This window comes from Pimephales promelas, chromosome 5 (assembly GCF_988280905.1).
Source record: "Pimephales promelas chromosome 5, fPimPro1.hap1.1, whole genome shotgun sequence".
Lineage (NCBI taxonomy): Eukaryota > Metazoa > Chordata > Actinopteri > Cypriniformes > Leuciscidae > Pimephales > Pimephales promelas.
In genome coordinates this window covers 27408039-27429614 of record NC_142773.1, presented here as the reverse complement: position 1 = coordinate 27429614, position 21576 = coordinate 27408039, and the positions used below count along the sequence as shown (strand labels likewise).

At 36.2% G+C, this 21576-nt stretch overlaps 1 protein-coding gene across 6 annotated transcripts; it reads right to left on the bottom strand.

The window, feature by feature from the left end:
• Window positions 1-126: 126 nt before the first annotated feature.
• smarcd3a (SWI/SNF related BAF chromatin remodeling complex subunit D3a) lies at window positions 127-20842 on the bottom strand. 6 transcript variants are annotated; one of them, XM_089131217.1, is made up of 14 exons: window positions 20663-20820; window positions 16170-16357; window positions 13970-14059; window positions 10587-10725; window positions 8446-8568; window positions 8232-8354; window positions 7670-7765; window positions 3683-3784; window positions 2201-2362; window positions 2003-2100; window positions 1489-1624; window positions 1229-1351; window positions 910-1011; window positions 127-336 (listed from the first exon to the last, which is right to left on the bottom strand). In XM_089131217.1, exons 1-14 carry the CDS (start codon window positions 20672-20674, stop codon window positions 283-285), a joined length of 1548 nt encoding a protein of 515 aa, XP_088987343.1. In that variant the 5' UTR covers window positions 20675-20820; the 3' UTR covers window positions 127-282. The 6 variants fall into 6 exon arrangements, with proteins under 6 accessions (XP_088987343.1, XP_088987342.1, XP_039533935.1 ...); XM_089131216.1 differs by lacking the exon at window positions 20663-20820 and adding an exon at window positions 18599-18790; XM_039678001.2 differs by lacking the exon at window positions 20663-20820 and adding an exon at window positions 18599-18788 and having other exon boundaries at window positions 10683-10725.
• Window positions 20843-21576: the final 734 nt, after the last annotated feature.

Here is a 21576-nt window from a genome sequence, read left to right as displayed (position 1 = left end):
ATAAACAATTATAATTCGCTGTATTTGTGTGTAGTCAGTGTGAAAGTGTCATTCCCAAGCTACATTCTTAAATTCATTGTACTGTGAGATTATATACATTCAACTGTACAATAAACATACATCAAATAAGAGTACAATTACACTTTTTATTGATTAAAATCAGTCCAAACCTCAATACCGAGAAGGGGGTCTAATATTTTCATGTCCATTAAAAATAAACTGCCAGTGTGGAGACCGCCAGAATAAAAGTGGCCAAGCCACATGAGAAACAAATTAGTTGAGTTAAGTGGTTCGCAGTGCTAAAGCTTGTTCGAGCTCCTGTCTTCGTTGTTGAATCTATATAACAGAAAAAAAAACCATACATTTGTAAAAGAGTCAAAAGTGATAATTTCACTTGCTCTTTTAAGACATACACTTCGTTTGAAAAGTGAAATATCATTTAAATTTAAAATAACTTTTTTTTAATTAACATTTTAAATTGTAGTTTATTCTGTGTCGGCAAAGCTGAATTTTCGCCATCATTACTCCAGTCTTCTATACACGCTTGCTTCTGCCACAGAATAAAACACTTAAAATATAACTGCAACTTTATCTCAAAAAAGTTTTAGAATTGCAAGTTTATATCTCGAAATTCTAAGATAAAAACTCACAATTAACTTTCTATTCAGAGGCGGAAACAACCATCGTCTTTAGTGTCACGTTATCCTTCAGAATTCATTCTAATACGCTGATTTACTGTACAAGAAAAATGTAAAACTATCATCAATGTTGAAATCAGTTGACTGACTAAATAATTTTGCAGAAACCATTATCATTTTTTAGGATTATTTGATTAATAGAAAGTATAAAAAGAAATCATACTGAGCCCAAAGTTTTGTATCTAACATGATTCAGTCATGTTCCCCTCACCTTGCAATAGAAGTAGCGACTGACAGCTTCCTGTGACCAGGGCTGGTTATAAAACTCTGCTCTCCTCTCTTCCTCTGGATTACCAGCTGTATCTGTCATCAGCTGCAACCAAAAAGAAAAATCCAGTCCAGTTCAAAACGACAAAAAAAGACTTTCTTTCCACCACTAGGTGTAGACATTGTTTAAAAAATATCTGTAAATGTTTAACTTATACAAACCTAAAATAGACATGCATAAAGGCTGCATGATGTTTGGATATTTGATATAATAATACAGTATATGACCATGATTTAGATTAGTACACATGGTAAACATTCACCTTAAGATCCCGGTTCTGCGAGCAGATCCAGTCCTGGATGTAGCCTTTGGGGTCTCTGGAGAAGCTGAGCATGAAATCCCTTTGGATCTTAAGTTGGTTGATGGACTCGATAGTTTCATGAATCTAAAGGAGAAAAGGTGATGATGTGAATTTAAACTATGAATGTACATATGCTATGCAGAAATTCATGCCATATAGGGTTTATATGGAGTTAAATAAAAAGATCACTCGCATTTTAACAATAACAGCTCCTTTCTGACCTTATTGTCTAGGGATGCAATCTCTTGTTGATTGGCTGTGGACAGCAAGAATCCATTCATCTGACTCTTAAGAGGATCATCAACTTCAACATCAATGTCATAGCAGGCTGTCTTCTTCTGGTCATTTGGGTCCACACTGATCAAATTGAAATCAAAAAGGCATTTAAAGGAACAGTTCACCCGAATATAAAAATTCTGTCATTTGTTGCTCACTCTTATGCCCTTTTAAAGCTGTAACAATAATACATGACAACTTGTAATGTTTTTTTTTGTCCTTTTTGGAGCCTCACACAATGAATTTCTGTTTTAAGAATCTATAAAAAAATGTTTTTTTCTTTCACAGTATTCAATAAAAAAATAACAGCATACCGGTTTGGAACAATATGAGGTTGTGTACACAACAGAATTAGTTTTTTTGGGGGGTGAATTATGCCCTCTAAAAGGTATTTGTGTCACAGACCTTAAAACTTCTATTGTTTGAGGAAGCAATAAATGTACATTTTTGGCTAATTACCTAATAATATGATTGATGACAATAGGATCAGGCGGCAGCAGCAGGTTGGTTAGTCGCTGAGGGATCTCACAGAACTTTAGACGAGGACAGTCAAAGATCTGGAAAAAAAATAAAAATAAAAAATCATGTATGCTTATCAGGCAAAATGTTAAAACCTAAATGAAGAGAGTATTTTATATGACAAAAGTATGTCAGTGCCTGCTGGAAATATTTATCACAGTTGATGTACTCCTTTTCATGAGGATCCTGCAGCTTGTTGGTCTTGACGTACTGCCATAATGCCTGGATGATGCAGGAGCGGGTTTGAGTGTGAATGCCAAGGAGACGTGCGAGGCGAGGATCCAACTTAAACTGAGGGGGCTGAAATGCACAATGGATAAACGAAATGAAATAAACGCATTCAGAAATATCTGAACAGAGCGGAACAGTTACTTATAACATATGCATATATTTACTACATTATCAATTCAGCATACTTGAGTAGCTGACAAAACATGTCCATGCACTTTATTCAACAACAGCAAGGTTTTAGGTTAAAATTTATGCTACTGTTAAAAAATGTGGGATCAGTAAGACTTTTGGAAATTTATATTCTATTCAACAAGGATGCATTAAAATGGATGCTGTTCTTTTGACATTTCTAATCATCAAAGAATCACAGTTTTTAACATTAAAATTGATAATGACAAAGATATTGCTTGAGCACAAAATCAGAACATTAGAATGATTTCTTAACAATTGTGGGACACTAAAGCAGTGAAGCTGAAAATACAGATTTGCCATCACAAGAATAAATGACATTTTAAAAAAATTAAATGAAAAATTGAATTAAATTATTTTAAATTGTAATACTATTTCACAACATTGCTGTTAAATACAGCCTTGGTGAGCATAAGTGACTTATTTCAAAAACAAACTTGAAAGGTAGTGTATATACAACATGAGTGAACGTGTACATCTTAGCTGCTGTAAACTATTTATTGTATAGAGACTTCACAAATTCATTTAAATTCTTCTGTGGTGTGACAAAATAATTTTGAAAAATACAAATATTCCATTTTAAAATGATCATCTCTCAAAAAACTGTATAATTGTAAAAGATTTAAGAAAAATTGAAACTAGTTTTAGATAATGATTATAGAGTGTGGTTCAGCTAGAAACAGGAAATCTCATGCTAATGACCCAATTGCAGGTCTGTTTTTCACGATTATAAAACATAGCTTTAGTCTTCTAACAGATTGAGCTTCTTCCCATCAGGATGTAGTTAGCAAAGTGTAAATTGCTGTATTTAAATGAGCCATTTACTCACTAGCCACTGTATAGCTACTTTAGTGAATAGAGAAGGGCAATCAAACTTTTAGAAATTAATGACTCAACTATAGGTGTTAACAGTGCTTTTTAAGATTGAAAAGTCAAGCTAAAGCTATCGTTATGCAGATTCATTTCTAGCTGGTGTCTTTCTCAATACATTTATATGGTGCTACACATTTCTGCAAAATAATTGCTACAATAACTATTATTTAAAAATCAAACTTTATTTTAAGGTTTAAATTAGACTTTGAATCCCAGATTTTCAGCGTGGTCTATACAGCCCAGTGTAGATTTTTCACATAGATATTATAAACCAAATATGGCATACGAATAGTCTAGTAATAAATAATCCAGCATTCCTGCACGCACCTGGTAATCCAGCATGAGCAAGAGAGTACAGCGCACATTCACATCACCGGGCCTCTTCACCTGGAAGCCATCGGTCTCCTGGGTTGTAGCCGTGCGGTGCCACTGTTTGGATTAAACACAAGGTCTACATTATAAAACTGCGGCACAAGATGTGCACTGAAATTTAAACTTGATTTTTATATCAGTGGTGTTCATCTGTGTTGAGGTTGTTTTGCAGTGGGGCGTGCAGTTGCTAAGATGTTCTTAGTGGTTGTTAGAGTGTTGCTATGGTGTTCAGAGTGATTTTTTGCAGGTTGCTATGCAATTGCTAGTTGGTTTCTAGACAATTCTGGGTGGTTTTAGGTAGTTTCTATGACATTCTTGTTACTAGATATGATTTGGTCCTTTCTTTAATGTTTTCTTCAGTCATGGGATTTTTGACCATTTTATTGCCCACAAGACAATAATCGTAATAAGCAGAGCTACACAACCAAAATTAAAGGGATAGTTTACCCCAAAATGAAAATGATCATGCTCTGAAACCATCCTAGGTGTATATGACTTTCTTCTCTCAGCCAATCAGAGTTATATTAAATATCCTGGCACTTCCCAGATTTGTAATGACATTTGAAGCTCTAAAAAGTGCATTAATCCATACGACTGCATAAATGTTTGTTTGTAATGAAAATATCTACACTATTCTATGTTATTACAAAGCTGGGAAGAGCCAGGATATTATAATAGAATTCTGATTGTGTTCGGCTGAAAGTAGAAAGTCATATTTTATCATTTACATATCATTTTTGGGTGAACTATTCCTTTAATATTTATGGTTATGTGTTTGTTCAAATCTGCAACCCTGATTATGAGCGAGTTTTTCACCAGAAATATAAATTGCCACTGCCAGTACATTATTATTGAGCCACATTAGCCACTGAAAACCTTTAAAAACCCCCCTCCCTCCTTATGTGCTGTTTATGCATGCAGAATACATTTAAGCTTGAGAGTGAATAAAATGATTAGGCACTTTATGAGATCTCACTTGCATTTTCCCAAAAGCATCACGTTTCAGTGCTATTTGAAAGACAACATAATGGCAAGGACTCGCAGCTCAACTCAATTAGCTTTGCTTGACATTGGAGGTGTTTTCAATGCCGTCCTTCCACACAGGTAAATCACTCTTTTTATCGCCCGGCTCAATCTGGTGAGTGTTGTGATGAAAAACCAGTCACCAAGGACAATTTAAAGAGCTGCCGATTGAATAAACTCAAATGCATTGCTTACAGCCAGTTCCAATAGGCTGGGGGCACGAGGGTCACTCCTCGAGAGCAGCAGACCACTTCTGTGAATATGCCTTCCCTAAACCTGAATGTCCCTATCAAAGTGTATATAAATATTAATTGTGTGAGGCAGCTGGGAAGGTTCCCTTGTGTAATGTAAATGCCTGAGTGTGTCTGAATAGCACCTATGCACAATGGTTCCTCCACTAAATATAGAGTAAAACACACTTGCTGAATACAAAGGCTCTCAGAGTTCAGGGTGCTGTAAAAGGTTTTTTTTTTACGTGTTTGTCTTCAGAAATGCATTTCCTTTCTCCCCTTAATGCTGCCCAAAACTCTGTGCTGGCTGCAGTGCCATCACTCCACAGTGTCATGGGCAACTTCCTCATGTAACCTGTTGCTATGGAAACCACTAAGACATGTCTTACATAAACTTTTCATTGTGACATTGACTTTTTTCTTTCGCATTCCAATTCAATATGTCACACAGTAGAGGAGAAGAGATGCTTGTGGACACATTCACCCTGTGTTACTGCCCTCAACCTTGTTTGAAATATAAAGCAGACTCTTTGTATTCTCCCATATTACAGTTGTTGTCAGTGGCGGATTAAGACTCTTTGGTGGGTTCTTACGTCAAACCAACTTTCATTTTCAACCAAAGAAATGCAAAACACGCAAAACCGATTTCAGAAGTTTAGCGTCATGCTCGTGCTTAAAGCTCAACTTCTAGTGGAATTGACCCTTCCCAGGGAATTTAATTGACAAGCAATCTGACCAACAGTACAAGGCCATTTTTGTCCAACAAAGCAGTCAAGAGAGTTACGTAGATTAACGTTGGAGGATTTGAACTTGAAAAACGGAGTGTAGTGACGTCTTTCCGGAGTTTCTGTCAACACGATATCAGTGTCCTCTATGCTCCGTGATGTATTTTACACTGTGTGAGAACATGGTGTGTGGTGTGAGAGCGGCGTGGCTTGTCGGACATAGCAAAAGCATCTAAAGGGACACGCTAGTGTAATATGGGCGTTGAAATGAAACGCGTGCTCACGCAGTAGGCCTAGTGTGAATCTGGCAGTAGATTGTGAAAAAAAATAAAATAACATTGAAAATAAAAGAATTGCATAGATTAGATCGGATCTTCCATCAGGACAATGATCAGCAAAACAAAAAATCTAAATAAACCAAAAATGTGTCACTGAGCACAAAATGGAGCTTTTGCCATTGCTGTCCCACCTTCCTGACCTGAACCCTATATATTAAAATGAGTGGGCTGAACTGAAGAGAAGAAGCACCAACATGGATCTGGGAATCTGAACGATCTGGAGAGAATCTGTATGGAGGAACGGTCTCTGATCTCTTGTCAGGTGTTCTCCAAACTCATGAGGCATTATAGGAGCTGTTATCGTGACAATAGGCGGTTGCAAGGGAGCCAATAATTATGGCCAACGTGTTTTGCATTTATGTGTACAGCATTTATATCATACTGTAATTTGATGACTGATCTGTGTGATGACTGGATTTCTCATTGCGTTCTAAACTGCCAGCAGGCAGTGAACCCACTAAAAGTGTTCGAACAACCATCTTACTATTCCCTACTGACAGAGGGCATCATTGATTTACAGCCAAATCATTGATCTAAAAATCACCCGATTTGCAGCGTCTTAGTCTCACAAGATTAGTTTTACGATATATGTATGTAAATGAATTGTTACCTCCGATGTTATCTGAAATGCTTATGGTCTTTTTGGAGAGGATAAGTCATATATTGAAATCGTTAATGTGGGTGTGCCTACTGCACACTTCCTGTATGGAAGGTCAAACTTAACCTAACACAAAAATGTATTTCTTTATACGTAATTATGGAGAAAATATTAAACATGAACATATATTGGTGTTTAGTTGCAGAAACTGAATCAAAAAGCCTAAACAATAAATATTAAAACATGCCACTGTTACTTTTTTGCACTATATTGTATTAAAATTCAAAGTTTACCATGCATCATCCTGGAAATAAAGCAGTCTGCAGTCTTCCATATGAGTAAAGTGTTATGTATATGTTGTTGAATTAATTATTAATTTAACCACTGACTTCTTCGAAATGCATCATTGTTGAAACAGCCTAACAACATAAATACAAACACAGCAGTATAAGGCTATTTCAGATTACAAAGCATAAATCTTTATTCCGATTTTAGAATGTACACTGTGTACACAATGTACACATTTTTAATAAGTATGCTGAAGTGTCTTTTCCGCCCGAAAAGCTGATGTTCACTACTGTAATGATTATGAACTTAACTTTTTAATAAGCAGGGGAAATGCCTGACTTCAAAAGGACTATTGCATTGTAAGACTGTACAGGGAGACTTCAGATATAAAAAATGATTTGTCATTGGGCAATGTTTTCTCAGTAAAATCATTTAATATCCTATTAATTCAATAGAATCCCTGAGCTTACAAAGGAATACCAATACAGCAGCATGGTGGCTTACATTTTTATGATGTCATGAGCAATATAGTTCTCTATATAGATTAGTTTTTACCCTGAAAGATTAAAAGGATAAACAATGCAGATTTATTTTACAGCCATCATTGATCATATTTACCAGGGGTGCCAATAATTCTGACCACAACTGTAAATGTTTTCAACTTTGGTTAAGACTGATTACCAAATATGGTTTAGCGATGGTTTATCGTCGTATCGTATGTCAAGAGAGTTAATGCTCACCTCCACTAAGTGGTTGTCAGGGCCGTATAGATCCTTGTCCAGCTCAATAACAAGGCTCTTAAAGAAAGATGAAAACTTCCTCTTTTGTTTTCCTGGCTAAAGTGCACAGGGAATAAAAGATAAAAATTTAAAGGGACTTAAAAGGGACTAGCAAATTGAATGAAGCCTAAACAAAGATTAGCATCAGCAGAATAATAGCCATAATTCATTTGTTCCATGCAATTAAATCAAGTCTTTTCAAGAAAATGTTTTATTCGAATAGATTTGTACTAGTCTACAAGCTTAAATACATTTCATTATGTATGCTAGACGCAATAAAGACTAAATTGGATTCGGTTATGGTCAATGAAAATTATTCATGCATTGATTAAATAGCAACTGATTGCACACAATGAAATTAAGTTGTGACAAAATGGTCAGGAATTCTTGTTCTAAACTGAACAAGCAGAAAAATATATATTTTTCTGACTAACATTTAAAATAATGATCATTCAAGACAAATAAATTCAACCCTGCATTATAGAACAGATGGTAAGATTATGAATGCAAACTCAGTGCTTACATCATCCAACAACTTGCCCTCTACACGCAACTCCCAGGATGCAATGCTGCCCTCCGAGTCTTCTGCATCAGGTTTGGCAGGGTTGTAAGTGTTTGAAATGTATAATCGCAGCTTGCGTTTTTGCTAGATCAAAAGAGCACATTTGTCATCTCGCAGTTAACTACGAGTTAATAAGATCTCACAATAAATGTGTACTATAACTGAAATCACATACCTTCATTGGTCTTTTGAGGGCTTCCTGTATATCCACCCTCTTCCTCATAATGGTTTGGTCAAGTTTGCGCTCAAAGGCCAGGAGGTCCATGTACGCCTGGGACTCTGGCACCAGTTCACGGATCTAATGAAAAGGCGTTCAATGCATCACTCATTTTAAATGTTTTCTAAGCAGTTTGATGATATTCAACACATAAAGTGCATGGTACAGTACTAGTACAATATTTCCACTGAACCATTAACTCTCTGGTTTGTTATAAATATCAGTTATGACTGAAGATGTGGCACTAAAGCTTCGGGCAGTGGTTTTCAGCTGGTTTTGTTTCAGGTCCCAGATATTAAAGCTTTTCCTCTTTGTCGCCATCTCTGTTAGAAATCTGCAATTGCAGTCATTCTCGGAATTATCAACTTTACGTGAGTTGTACTTCAACATATTCGACAAGGCACAGCACGGATGAACACAATGTTTGAGGAGACTGTGAGGCTGTCAGTCGCCGTGCCGGTGTCGATACTGGCATTCCGAATCACAGATTAGTGATGAATCGATCACTTGCTTTAGCTTTAGCTTTGAATCGAGCAGATATTTTTAAACACTGGCTGGTTATGTATTTTCTCAAATATGTATTTTGGATAATTTTTAACCTAAAAACAAAAAAGCCATGGACTGCAGCTTTAAGTGGAAACTCAAAACAGTATCAAATTGTTTTTATATTGTGCACCAATATATATATATATAAAAAAATACATGGGTATATTACCGTTATTATTATATTTATATATAATAATATTAAAATGTGTTTTGGAGAAAAATATATTTCATAATGTGATTTCCCCCTCACTTTCAATTCTTTTACTTCAATGAAAAGTTAGATTTCTGGCAATTTTTTGAATGAAATATCAAAAGAATAAATGATACAGATTTATTTTTTACAGCCAGTTTTGATCATAGCTATTTAGCAGGGGTGCCATTAATTCTGAGCACGACTGTATAAATGTATTTTTTTATGCATTTAAAAATGATTATAAACAATATTTACTAATTTATAATAAATGATAACATTACATTATAACATGACTGTATTAATAGAAGTATTGTATTAATATGGTATATGCAAAATTATTAACAAAGTTGGCAATTGAAAATTTTGGTTTGACTTTCAATGGTTTCATGCTCTTAGCAGACAACATTTTATCCTCAACTGAACTCATATTTAGTGTACATTTTTTCTTACCTTGGAATGAGGAAATGATTTAAGGTAAATCTCCATAAGTATTATGAAAAGAGTAATTATTCATATCCTGATTCTGACAATACACTAGTCTACATTTGAAGAGTTCAAATGCAAAAGCCTCCAAGAATGATCATTTTTTTATCAAGCTTGTATATTTAAGTGCAGTCATTTCACTTAAATGACAATTAATAAGTAATCTTCATTGCCATTTAAGTGAAATTACTGAACTTAAATATACAAGCTTGATAAAAATTATGATTCTAGAAGAAAATTTCAAATGGAACTTGGAGGCTTTTGCATCTGAACTCATTAAAATTCTAGGCCTATATTAAAGCTGCACCAAATCAGATATTCTTTGTGAACTGATCGAACATCAAACGATTAAGATGTCACCATGCACTTGCACCACTTTACTAAGTCAATGACAGTTTAACATTCTGATTTTCACTTGAAACTAATCATATAAGTCCTTGCATGATCCACAGCAAAATTGTAACTTGACTCTCTCCTGATTTTCACAGTGTTGCATCATTCTCTCCATCCCACGTGACCACCAGTATTTTACAAACCCCATCACAATGAATTAAGACCTTTTGTTTTCCCTGTAAAAAGCCCAATAAAGACATTAGGAGGATTGCCCATTCCAAGAACTACCACCACCTCCAATTCGTGTTATTGTGGCGTATTACTGTGTCTCATCCCGATTGAGACATTTTAGACGTGTTTCTGCACACAGCCTACTTCTCCATGCAACCACACACCATCACATTCCTTGGGAATCAAACCCTTTTCCACTGACAGAAAACACAAAATACACAAGAGAAGTCTTTGTGACAAATTGGACTCATCTTACCCACCCCTTTCACTTTTTTTACCCCCGGGAAAAAAATTAAGAATCCAGCACAATTACCTGTACCGTGCGATCACTCTTGACTTGGCACTGAAAATTAAGAGATGAATAAACAAACACAGACAAACAGATAAAAGCAGCAGTGATGGAGCTCACCCTCTGAGGGAGAATCTTGTCGGCCATTTTTCTTCTCTTGGCACTACGGATGGGGGAAAACAGAGAGAAAGAGAGAAAGAAAGAGAGAAAGAACGAGAGAGAGAGAGAGAGAGAGAGAGAGAAAGCATGTTACTATGGTGACTGATAGCAGAGTCCACAGGCCATCTGCTGAATAACTGGGACCTATCCAGGCGTTTTCCAGCTGTGTGTGTTTGTGTGGAAGTGTGTATGACCAGAAAGAGAGAGAAAGAGAGAGAGTATAAGAGAGAAAAATACAAATAGAAAATGTGAAAATAACTAATTATCATCAAGATTATAATTGTGGGAGAGGTTTCTTGCTGCTTTAACATCTGGCTGTCTCAGTTATTGTTAAAGGGACACGTTTCACACAGGACACGTTCTTGCAATCAAAAATGTAACAGAATGTCTCGAAATCTCTTCATTCATATCACAAGACGCTGAAAGGACAGCGAGACATGACGGAACAGTCAAATGCACCCCTCTTGCCTTTTTTAACACCATAAATGTCATTTTTACTGAAAGGAACTGTAAAATGCTACAGGAAAACCTATTAACTTTTTAACTGCAAGTTACCGTAACATATACAGTTAAAAAGTGTAAATGGTTTAATGTTGCATTATAAGTCATTTTACTGTAAATCTTTCAAGATTATGTTTTTTTTTTTTAATGTTACCATATCATACTGGGAAATTACATTCCCAGAAGTCCCTAAGTGACATCCCATCTGATTATATTTTATAAAAAAAAAATGTTTTAGTAACGTACATTACAGTGACATATGTCACAATTAATGTAACTTAGTTTTACTACTTGTAATTATGGTGGTTATTACTTAAGGTAAAAAGCAGATTTTGGTATCACTTAGGGTGTGTTCACACTTGTAGTCCGGTTCACTTGGTTTGCGACCACAAAAAAAAAAAAAAAAAAAACATTTAGTCCTGGTCCGCTTAGCGTTCACATTTGCGATTTTTAATACTGAACCTAAAGGCACAGGGAATGGATTTGTCACAACCTGATTGGTCAGCTTTTATGACGCATTGCCTATTTTGAGATAGAACTTGCCTTACATCCAAAGCAATGCTGTGTGCTGGGATAAATGTGCTAGTTGAATGTGAGTAGCCTACATTTGATGGTATTTCGACCAGCTGAGAACTTGTGAAGAGCTTATAAAATGTGTATAGGAGTCAAAACAGCAGCGGGAATCCCTCCATCACACACACAAACAAAGATCTGTTGCAAAGATACACGGTTCTAAAGCCTGTACCAAACTCTGATGGGAAACATCGCGACAATGACGAGAAAAAACAGGTATGCTATGCTAGAGCATTCTTAACTCTCTGGTGTGATTGCTTGTGTGGTCCATTTGAATAACACATGAACTCTGGTGCGGTTCGATTGAAATATGAACGCTGTAAGAAATTACAGTCTGCTCCGATCAAACTTCCACTCCAATATAGATTATATTGAAATGTTCCTTCACTTGAAAGAGCTTATTTATCATAGAATCAATTCCTTACAATCTTAAACAAAATCACAGAGTCATGGTTATCACCTATAGAGTGGGAAAGACAGTGGGTATTCAAGAACCATCTTGATTAGGGAGTTTCTGAGAGATATTATCACCTTTAAACATTTGACCGTATCAGTCTAACACTTGTATCGTTCTCTTCGATTTACATTTAAAGACAGAGTTTGGAATAACAAAGACATAGACACGGAGGCACCACTTGTCTCGTTCTCTTCAATTTACATTTAAAGACAGAGTTTCAGCTCCACGCTGATAGAGAAGACGAATCTGTTTGTCTTGATTTACATTTAAGAGAAAGCTTCATTTACATGCTGAGAGGGAAGACAGATGTGATACTGTATAAAATGTTTGCGCTGGGATGAGCTCGGGGTTCATTCTGACGCCGGTGAACCCAAGGTGCTTCGTGTGCCTTGCCACTGCTATGCTGTAAATAAACTTCATTTTTGAGATCTACGTCCACTTCATTTTTTCTTACAACGCAACAAGGACCAAAGACATGTAAACGAACCAAAAACAGGAATAAGAGACCAAAAGATTTAGGGTCTCATCTTCCTGTTTTTGGTTCGTTTACATGTCTTTGGTCCTTGTTGCGTTCATATTTCAATCGAACCGCACCAGAGTTCATGTGTTCACTTGCTTGGATGGCAGCATTCACACTTATTCAAATGACAGAGCAATAACACCAGAGTTAATTTTAATGAACCAAACATGCCAAGTGTGAACACACCCTTAATGAAATATACCGTTAAAAGTTGAAAAATATACAGACACCAATATGTCATCTTGTAGTACTGGAAACATCATCACAGTGGATTTCGGGCAACTGCCCTTTTTTTTACTGTAAATTTAATAAAATATTTTTTTACAGTGTAGAAAAACAGTTAAAAAACAGTGCAGATCAACAGAAGAACATGTCCTGTGTGAGCAGTCCATAACATTTAGGAAAACTAGATCAGTCCAAATGTCTGAAAATACAAACTTCTAATACGTAATTCCCAGCATGAATTTGGACCACAAAATCTGGAGTCGCATTCAATTGCCATTTACAGAAAGATGTTTCCATACAAGATGCATATAATTCGTTAAAGTTTTTCCACTGAGAGAGACACGCCACACTCCTACGGACACCGAGAGCTCCACAGGTCCAGAGCCGAGGAGCACGACTGCTTTGGTGCAGGAAATGCCTGTCCGCATTCACATCCACATCCCTCTGGAGAATAAACTTTCTCATGGTCCGACTCGTCCACCCCAAGCCACACTTCTCCTCCGGGAGAGGCTGAGAAGCGGACACTGAGATGCAGTGGGGGGGTATGAGAGTGAATGCCTCATCACATTTTCTTGATCTACAATTAATGATTAATGCATTTAGGTGGAAAATAATGTGTGTTACTGAACGTAGGGCAACAATAAGGGAGAGAAAATTAACACAAACAGCATGACTTGCAGTCGTGCAGTCCGCATTCACAGCTAAAGAACCGCAAGCGCATGTTCTACTTCACATGCACTGGAACAGGACATTCATCCTCAGGTCATGTTGACTATTAGTCATGTTGACTATTTAGTGAAAGTTATTTTTTTTTAATTGCTTTTCACTTTAATCTGTTACCTTAAGTGCACACATGCATCTAATCGGGGGAAATATGTTAAGTTTGATGCTTCAAACGGGAACAAACCAATCAGGCAGCGACATGTCCATCACAAACTTTCAAACGAACATGCAGCAGAATAAACAGCCTACTTGGATCCAATTGCAGGATCTGACTGGGCTTCTCTCATGTCCATCTGTCTCACGGATATCTCATTTGTTGCTGGAAATCCAAGTGGTTTCCTATAGGTTGATTTGGGGTACCTCTAGTTAGTTACTTAAACAGTAGAGATGCATTATAGATGGAATAATATTGGCCGATATTAAGAGGTTTTTTTTTTTTTTGGTAACAGTCACTATTGTACATGTATATATGTATATATATATATATATATATATATATATATATATTAGGGCTGTCAAATGATTAACCGCGATTAATCGTATCCAAATATTATTTATTTATAAAATATTTATATTTATATATAATATAAATTATATATAAATCTATACAGTATATGCATGAAAATATTTCTTAAATATATAGAAGCATGTGTGTGTATTTATATATAAAAAATAATTATACACAGTGCTCCCACATATATTATGTAAACACAAACTTTTATTTTGGATGCGATTCATTGTGATTAATTGTTTGACAGCCAAAATATATATATATATATATATATATATATATAATACACAATATCTGACTATATCTAAAGGTTTCAGTTGAGATTTTTTTTAATCATTGCAAATTAATGAAATAATATATATTAAATTGATCCAAAGTGACAGTAAAAACACTTTAAATAACATTTTAACATTTAACAAAAAAAACTTTAAAAACATTTTAAATAAATGCTGTTTATTAAACTTTATATTGATGGAATAATATAATCCTGAAAAAAATGTATCTAATATATCACATTTTTAACAGTATTTTTGCTCAAATGGATGCAGCCTTGATTAGCTTAATGTGACTTATTTTATTTTTTACAGAAAATGTCATCTTTAAACCCACTAATAATTTAATAGGGAGAACAGCTTTAACTTTATTTAAATATTTACTGAATGAATACCCATTACAATCCATTTTTCATACTGTATGCTATAATGTTTTGATGCCTCACATACGTATAATAGCATTGTAATTTTTTTATACATTTTATTTTTTTTATTTAGACAAAATAGTATAGATTTATTTATATACTTAAGGGTCATTTATCGGTGAACAACCACAACATTAAAATAATTAGAAGCCTCTCTGTATCAAGCAGGATATATGTGCATCCCTATCAAATAGTATTGCAAGCTGTTTTGTATTTTCATAATAAAAGTCTAACATTTTTTAAACCATTTTTAAACATGATCTGCTGAATTTAGTAAGCTTCCCATTAGTGATCACAACAGACACCCTTACAAGCATAAACAGTTGAAATAAAAACACAAGGACAATAACAGTACAGCAACAAGATGAAAAGATAAGAAAACTAACAGCAAATTCCAAACGTCACTTTTATGCCCTAGGGAAGAGAATGCTATAAGCAGGGTTGTTTCAAATGAAAATGAGCAATGTAATCCCTTCACGAAGATCCCTACAGCATGGCTGTTAGTGAGCAGAGGCGGCCGTGACTTTGAGGACACTATTTTGCCATTTGTGTTGGCAAAAACGTTTTCATATGACGTCATATGAAAACGTTTTGAAGCAAATGCCACAAAGAGAGCATTGTGAATCATCAATCAAGACATATAGATTCAATATATGAGGCTAGGTCTTGCTGGCTACAACTCTAATATCTATAAACAAATTTTTACTTTTTTCTTAATACGATAATGTCACTGACACTGAAAGTATCAGTGACATGTGTGCCATTTAGTACAGCCTGAACTTGGACATATGAGACAGTAATGCACTGCAGACTTCAGACTTCATTTCAAGTGCTCTGCACTTCTGAGTAGATAGGGAACTGTGATCCTCACTTTTAAAACGCATTAGCAGTAAGTGTGCCTACTTAAGATGACTGTGGCACTATTAATATTCATCAAGAAATATTTTGGCATTTAATAGTGATCAAAATGTTAATGTCTAAATTTAGAGCTCCTGAACTAGCCAAACATAATATATTCCAGTCACTAGGGATCGCTATACTTTGTAAGAGCTCCCTGGCGAATTGTCGGAGCAAAGAAAAAGACTATAAAACCTTAATAAAATCTCATACAGGCATAAGAAGTTCATAGAAACCAATATGCCCAGTTTTCCCTCAAGAAAGGCTCTGGGAATACATGTCTATTATCTCATCTGTTGTGTGCACAGATCTAAAATCAACAGAAAAAGTGAGAGGTCACTCACTTTCTGGGACGGTTCTGGACAGGGGGAGGTTGCACGGGCTGGGTCGGGGCAGGACGTTTTCGGTTGGGGTCGAGGGCTGGGTTAGGCATCCCTGGTCGAATGGGCGGTGTTCCTCCATATGGAGGTCCAGGAGGCCCCATGGGAGCTCCTTGATGGGGCATCCGTGCCCCTGAGGTCATCCCTGGACGCTGTGGGGGTGAAAAAAAAAAAAGTAGAGTAAAGGTCAGGTACCAAAACATTTCTTTGTTGAACTCCCTTGACATGTTATAGGAAGTTTACCCCAAATACCTTTTACACATATGAAGATACATGTGCATTTATTCACAATTAAAGCAAGTTCACATAATACACAAAGACCCTTTTACGCTTAGGCACTACAGGGTGTTGTAATGAACTCCTCCTCCAGTACCCGAAGCTGAATTAGACCAGGGCCTCTCGCACCTGTGCCTGTCATTTCTGAAGCGACAGCTGCTCGCTCTGTCGAAACACAGAGGTGCTGGGAAAGTCAGTCAAATGCTGTCTTAAGGGCAACTGTGCAAAGTGTGACGTCAAAATATTTCTATTTTTCCAATATAAACCTAGACTGATTTGTATTGGGAAAAGTGCTATATAAATAAATCTGAAGGGAATTGAATAGAAATCACAATAACGTAAATTTTACAATAAGAATCCATTCGTTAACAGTAGTTAATCCAATAGCTAAAAATAAATATGCATATAAATAATAGTTTTACAGTATATATTATTCTAGGTTATTGTTTAATTATGAATGCACAAATTGGCAAATTATTAATAAATTATTAGTTAATTAATAAATAAATGTAAATGAAATCAAAACAGATATTTTAACATCATAACATAACATTATAACATACTTAGAATATATCAGAACATAGAAACAACAGTATATTAAAAAAATTAACTTAAATGAATAAATTATGTGAAATGTTGTTCATTGTTAGTTCATAACACCTAATGAATCAATTAAATGTTAAAAAAAGATTTTTAACCTCATTGTGAAGTTTTACCCGACTGAGGAGAGCAATTTTATCGTTTTTGCCCTGTTATTATTTCTCAGTTCAGTTTGTGTGCTGCAGAGGAGATTTGAGGTCTGTTGTTCATGACTCATAATGGCAGAGTTGCAGAGTGCCTGTGACTCTGGATGTGCACCAAAGTTGTGGAAACATCCAGAATGTGATCCAACGTCCCCGGCTCCAGTCCTGCCTACAGTGCGGGTAAGTACATCCCTGATGGAGACGATCCCGTATGGTGTGGTGACCCTCATGACCCGATCATTGCTTTCAAAGTAGGCCAAGCTCCAGGGGTGTCCAGGCCTGGTCCAATCTCAGAACATCTGAGTGAAGAGGCAGTGGGACGTGAACATGTGGACGCAGCGGGAACCAGTGCAGGTCTCTCTGCCAATCCCTAGCTCTCAAGGTCGCAATGGAGGTGTTCAGGGCACAGGAGGAGACTATTCACAGAGGATAAGTTACATAAGAACACTTTCTAGACTTAATAACCATGTTAATCTTTACTAAAATGTATACAAATATCAATGGGTTTGTAGTGGTGCAACCTGTTAAATAATGACAAGGTATTTAACTTAAAAATTGATAAACTAAAAAAACAAAAAAAAACTATTATTAAATACATAAAATAAAAAAATCTGTCAGCTAGCATTCATAGGCCAAGTGATCTTTATTTAAAAACACCAGAAACCACCCCTAAAAAGCCTGCATTCAACCCCAATCCATCCATTATGCTTTCAAATTCATAAACAGTCTTTTCTGGAAGAAAAATAATAATACCGGAACACACCAGCCTTGAAGGTTGTTTAGCAAAAAGCCTCTAGAAATAATACCTTGTATTTGGTCTGAAATCAAATAGCACTTCAATGCAGCTTCAAAATAGTTGCATCACCACCAAAAGTTCTCAAAAGTCTCCATAACCTTTAATTCTTTCACATTTGTAACTAGTAAACAACCTGAAACACATACATCAAGTTTACTTCCACTACATGTTCAGGACTAAATAAAATCACACAGCAGGATTTTAGTGTATGATCTACCCTCAGGTGTTCCTGAAACACACCCTCCTGCACACACACACACACACACAAACACACACCAAAAGAGCATCCTTTATTTCATACTGGTACTTGTCCCTCAAAATACAAGTAACTCTCATACTTCCAGCACTGGCGTTTCTCTTTCCGTGTGTATCCTCCTCTATTTATTAAACACAATAACCTTACACCCTTTCTCCTACACTCTGTCCTCCTCAGCTGTTCCCGTTTTTTTTTAATATATATATATAATCCAGATAAAAATGAGCGGTAACAACGGCTGCATCTTAGTTCTCCAGTGAGAAGAGACACAGAGCCATTGACACGCTTCCACATGCACAAACACGCTCGCTCACTCACTCACCACTCCATGGACGAGAAACTCAAACAGTTTACTCTTCGTGGCTTTACGAGCTCCTCCGGCAGAATCCTCCATGTCCATTTACAAAATAACCAGTCCCTCTTTTGTTTCCTCTATTCTTGGGTACCTCAACCACTGTGCGCTTCTCTCACTTTTCCTCTCCTCCAAAAGAGAGTGCTCCCTCCCTCCTTATCCTCACTCTGACGTTCCCCTTCTCCTCTCTCTCTCTTCTCTCTTTAAAGCATGTCAGCTTGTGGCCAGAGTCTCTCTCTCTCTTTCTCTCTCTGTTTTAGTGTAGCTTCCCTCACAGACTCTGGGTTGGGAAGGATGGGGGTCTGTGAAGGGGGCTGTCGCTGGACCACCAATGCATTGGGGAATGCCGCTGAAAATACCACAATGCAAGCAGGACTACCTAAACACAGCCCCTGTGCTGTTCCAATGGACAGTTATGTGGTGGTAAATTAGTACCTGTGTGATCTCAAAGCTGGTTATTACGTCCGAGAATTACATCAGTCTGACTGACTAACCTTAAGGAATCTCTGAGTGTTTTTACAAGCTGAGTTTTGAAGAATTGTCTGTGAACTGCCATAATGGGACTACTTAGATTTTGTCTATAAGCAATTAAAGGGATAGTTCATCTAAAAAAAACACAAAATATATTTAGAAAAAATGAGGTCCAAACAACATTGGTTCACAATTAATATTTCATTGTCTGGACACAAAAAAATACTGAGACATATAGGCAGAGTAAAAATGACAGAAATTTCACAACCAATGACATTAATTTTACAACCACAAGCTTGGGTTCTCACAACCCAAGCACATCTCAGAGGCTATTGGATTTAAATATGCTGCTAAATCTTTCAGATGGTCCAAACAAACATTAAAAGGATGAGAGGATGAATACAATGTTTGTCAAATAATATATTACATTTTTTGTAGGTTTGGGGACAAGTTGTTCAACCAAAAAAAAAAAAAAAAAAGTTAGTATATCACAATCACCAAAATTAAAGATTAAATGATTTCTCAGAGATTAGAATGTTTTAATTTAAAATAATATTAATAAAGATTTTAATACAACTGTCAATGTGGAAGAGAATGTGATATAAACATCCAAATATGTAAATTATTTATTACAATACCTAAATATGCAAATCGTCATCATTAGTATTGTACTGATTTGCATAAAGTTTTGCACTGAACTATTACAAATACTATATAGAAGAGAAAGAAAAATATCTTCATGTAGTAGAAGACCCCCTTTAAGGACCCCCATAAAAGCTAATACAGAAGAGTGGTAAATGCAATGCCCCATTCAATCAGAGTGAAATGGGGTGCCGCAGAGGGAAAACAGGTTTTGGGAAGATGTGAGCTCAGTTGTCAAGTGCACACCCAGAAAATGTGCCTCAAAGCTCAATCATTCTCCTATTAATGAACTTATTTTCACTATGGTTAGAGAGCCTACATGTTTTCTAGTCATATGGTCTCTTTCTGAGAAAGGCACACTGAATAGCCCAGTAGGTTTCTTGCGCTAAAGGAGTAAATGTAATGTGGTAGCGTTATTGCTAAGGGGCAGGCCACTGGAATTACAAACTTCAGTATTGCAAACAACACTGTCTGGAAGCACAGACACAATGCAATGCAGATGTTGTGCTAAACAAGGATGTTCATCAGCTGCTTGTATGCACTATTATTATAAGTTACATGATACATCAGTATCAAAGCAGCTGGAAGAAGTTGAGAGATTATTGTTGATCATAACCAGATATGGCATTTCTAAGACATTCAAAACTGTGCAGTCATATGGATGCAAAAAAAAAAAAAAAATGCCTTCCCAAACAACTGCATGACAAGAGCAATAGTTCAATAGACAGGTGTCAATTAAGCGCGCATGACTGTTTATAGTCAAATAACATTGTCAATTATTATGAATGCATAAAAATACCAAAAATTAAAATAGTATAGACATCTGAATAGGACTCTCGTTCCAAGAAATAATGAATGTTGAAAAAGCATCTGAGATTGAGGCGGATAATGACGCTGAGAGCGATGGCGTTGCATTCCTACCTTTCTTTCCATTGCTGCAAGTTTGATGCTCTCAGTTCAGCTGAAGAGGTAAAAAAAAACCTGTGAATTAAACGCGGTCGATGTCCGGCAACTTCTTCGTTGTTCCAGACAGATTCTCGGCTACTTCCCCCCTCCCCTGGGAAAGAGCGCTGGATGCAGGGATGCAGGCGAAGAAGGCCCCGTGTCTGTGATTTCAGTCGGGCTCTGGCGGCGGTGAGTGCGGCAGACGCAGCAGCGCAGGCGCGGGGATCGTCCAACACAAGCGATTCAATGAAGGTTTAAGGGAACGTCGTCAAACTACAGGGAAATGGAAGCAATCTGTACATTTCGGCCAGATAACTATAAATGTACATTATCGTATTTTAAAAAAGGGAAATATTCTGTACTCACCACCGAGATACAGAGATAAGTGCACAGACAGTGCAACAAAATAGATATTTCGTCTAAATACTAAAATGTTTTTACTAAGATTCAAATGTGAGGGCCAAATATAGCTGTGGGAGAACCGATGACTACTTTCCTAAACATTAATGTACCCAAATTTACATTTTACCCCATTTTAAATTTACATTCATTTATTTACATTGCTCACTCACACATAGGCCTATGAACATAATGACCCAGAAAGCTATTTGGATACTTAAACCTCCCTTGATTCACAAATTATATCTTAATGTATTTTGTATGCAACAAAACTACATAACAAGTAGCATTTATTTTTTTTTAACAAAATAAGCACATATATATGCGTGTGTGTATCGGTGTGTTCAAAATGAAGAGAAAAGCTATTGTGATTAGTTTTCACTTTTGGCACATTTTCTTGTCAAACTTTGAATCATGTCAATGTCAATGCAGTTAACTACACCTGTACTTACTCTGCCAGGGCCTCATTGCAATCTTGAGGGGACGTAACT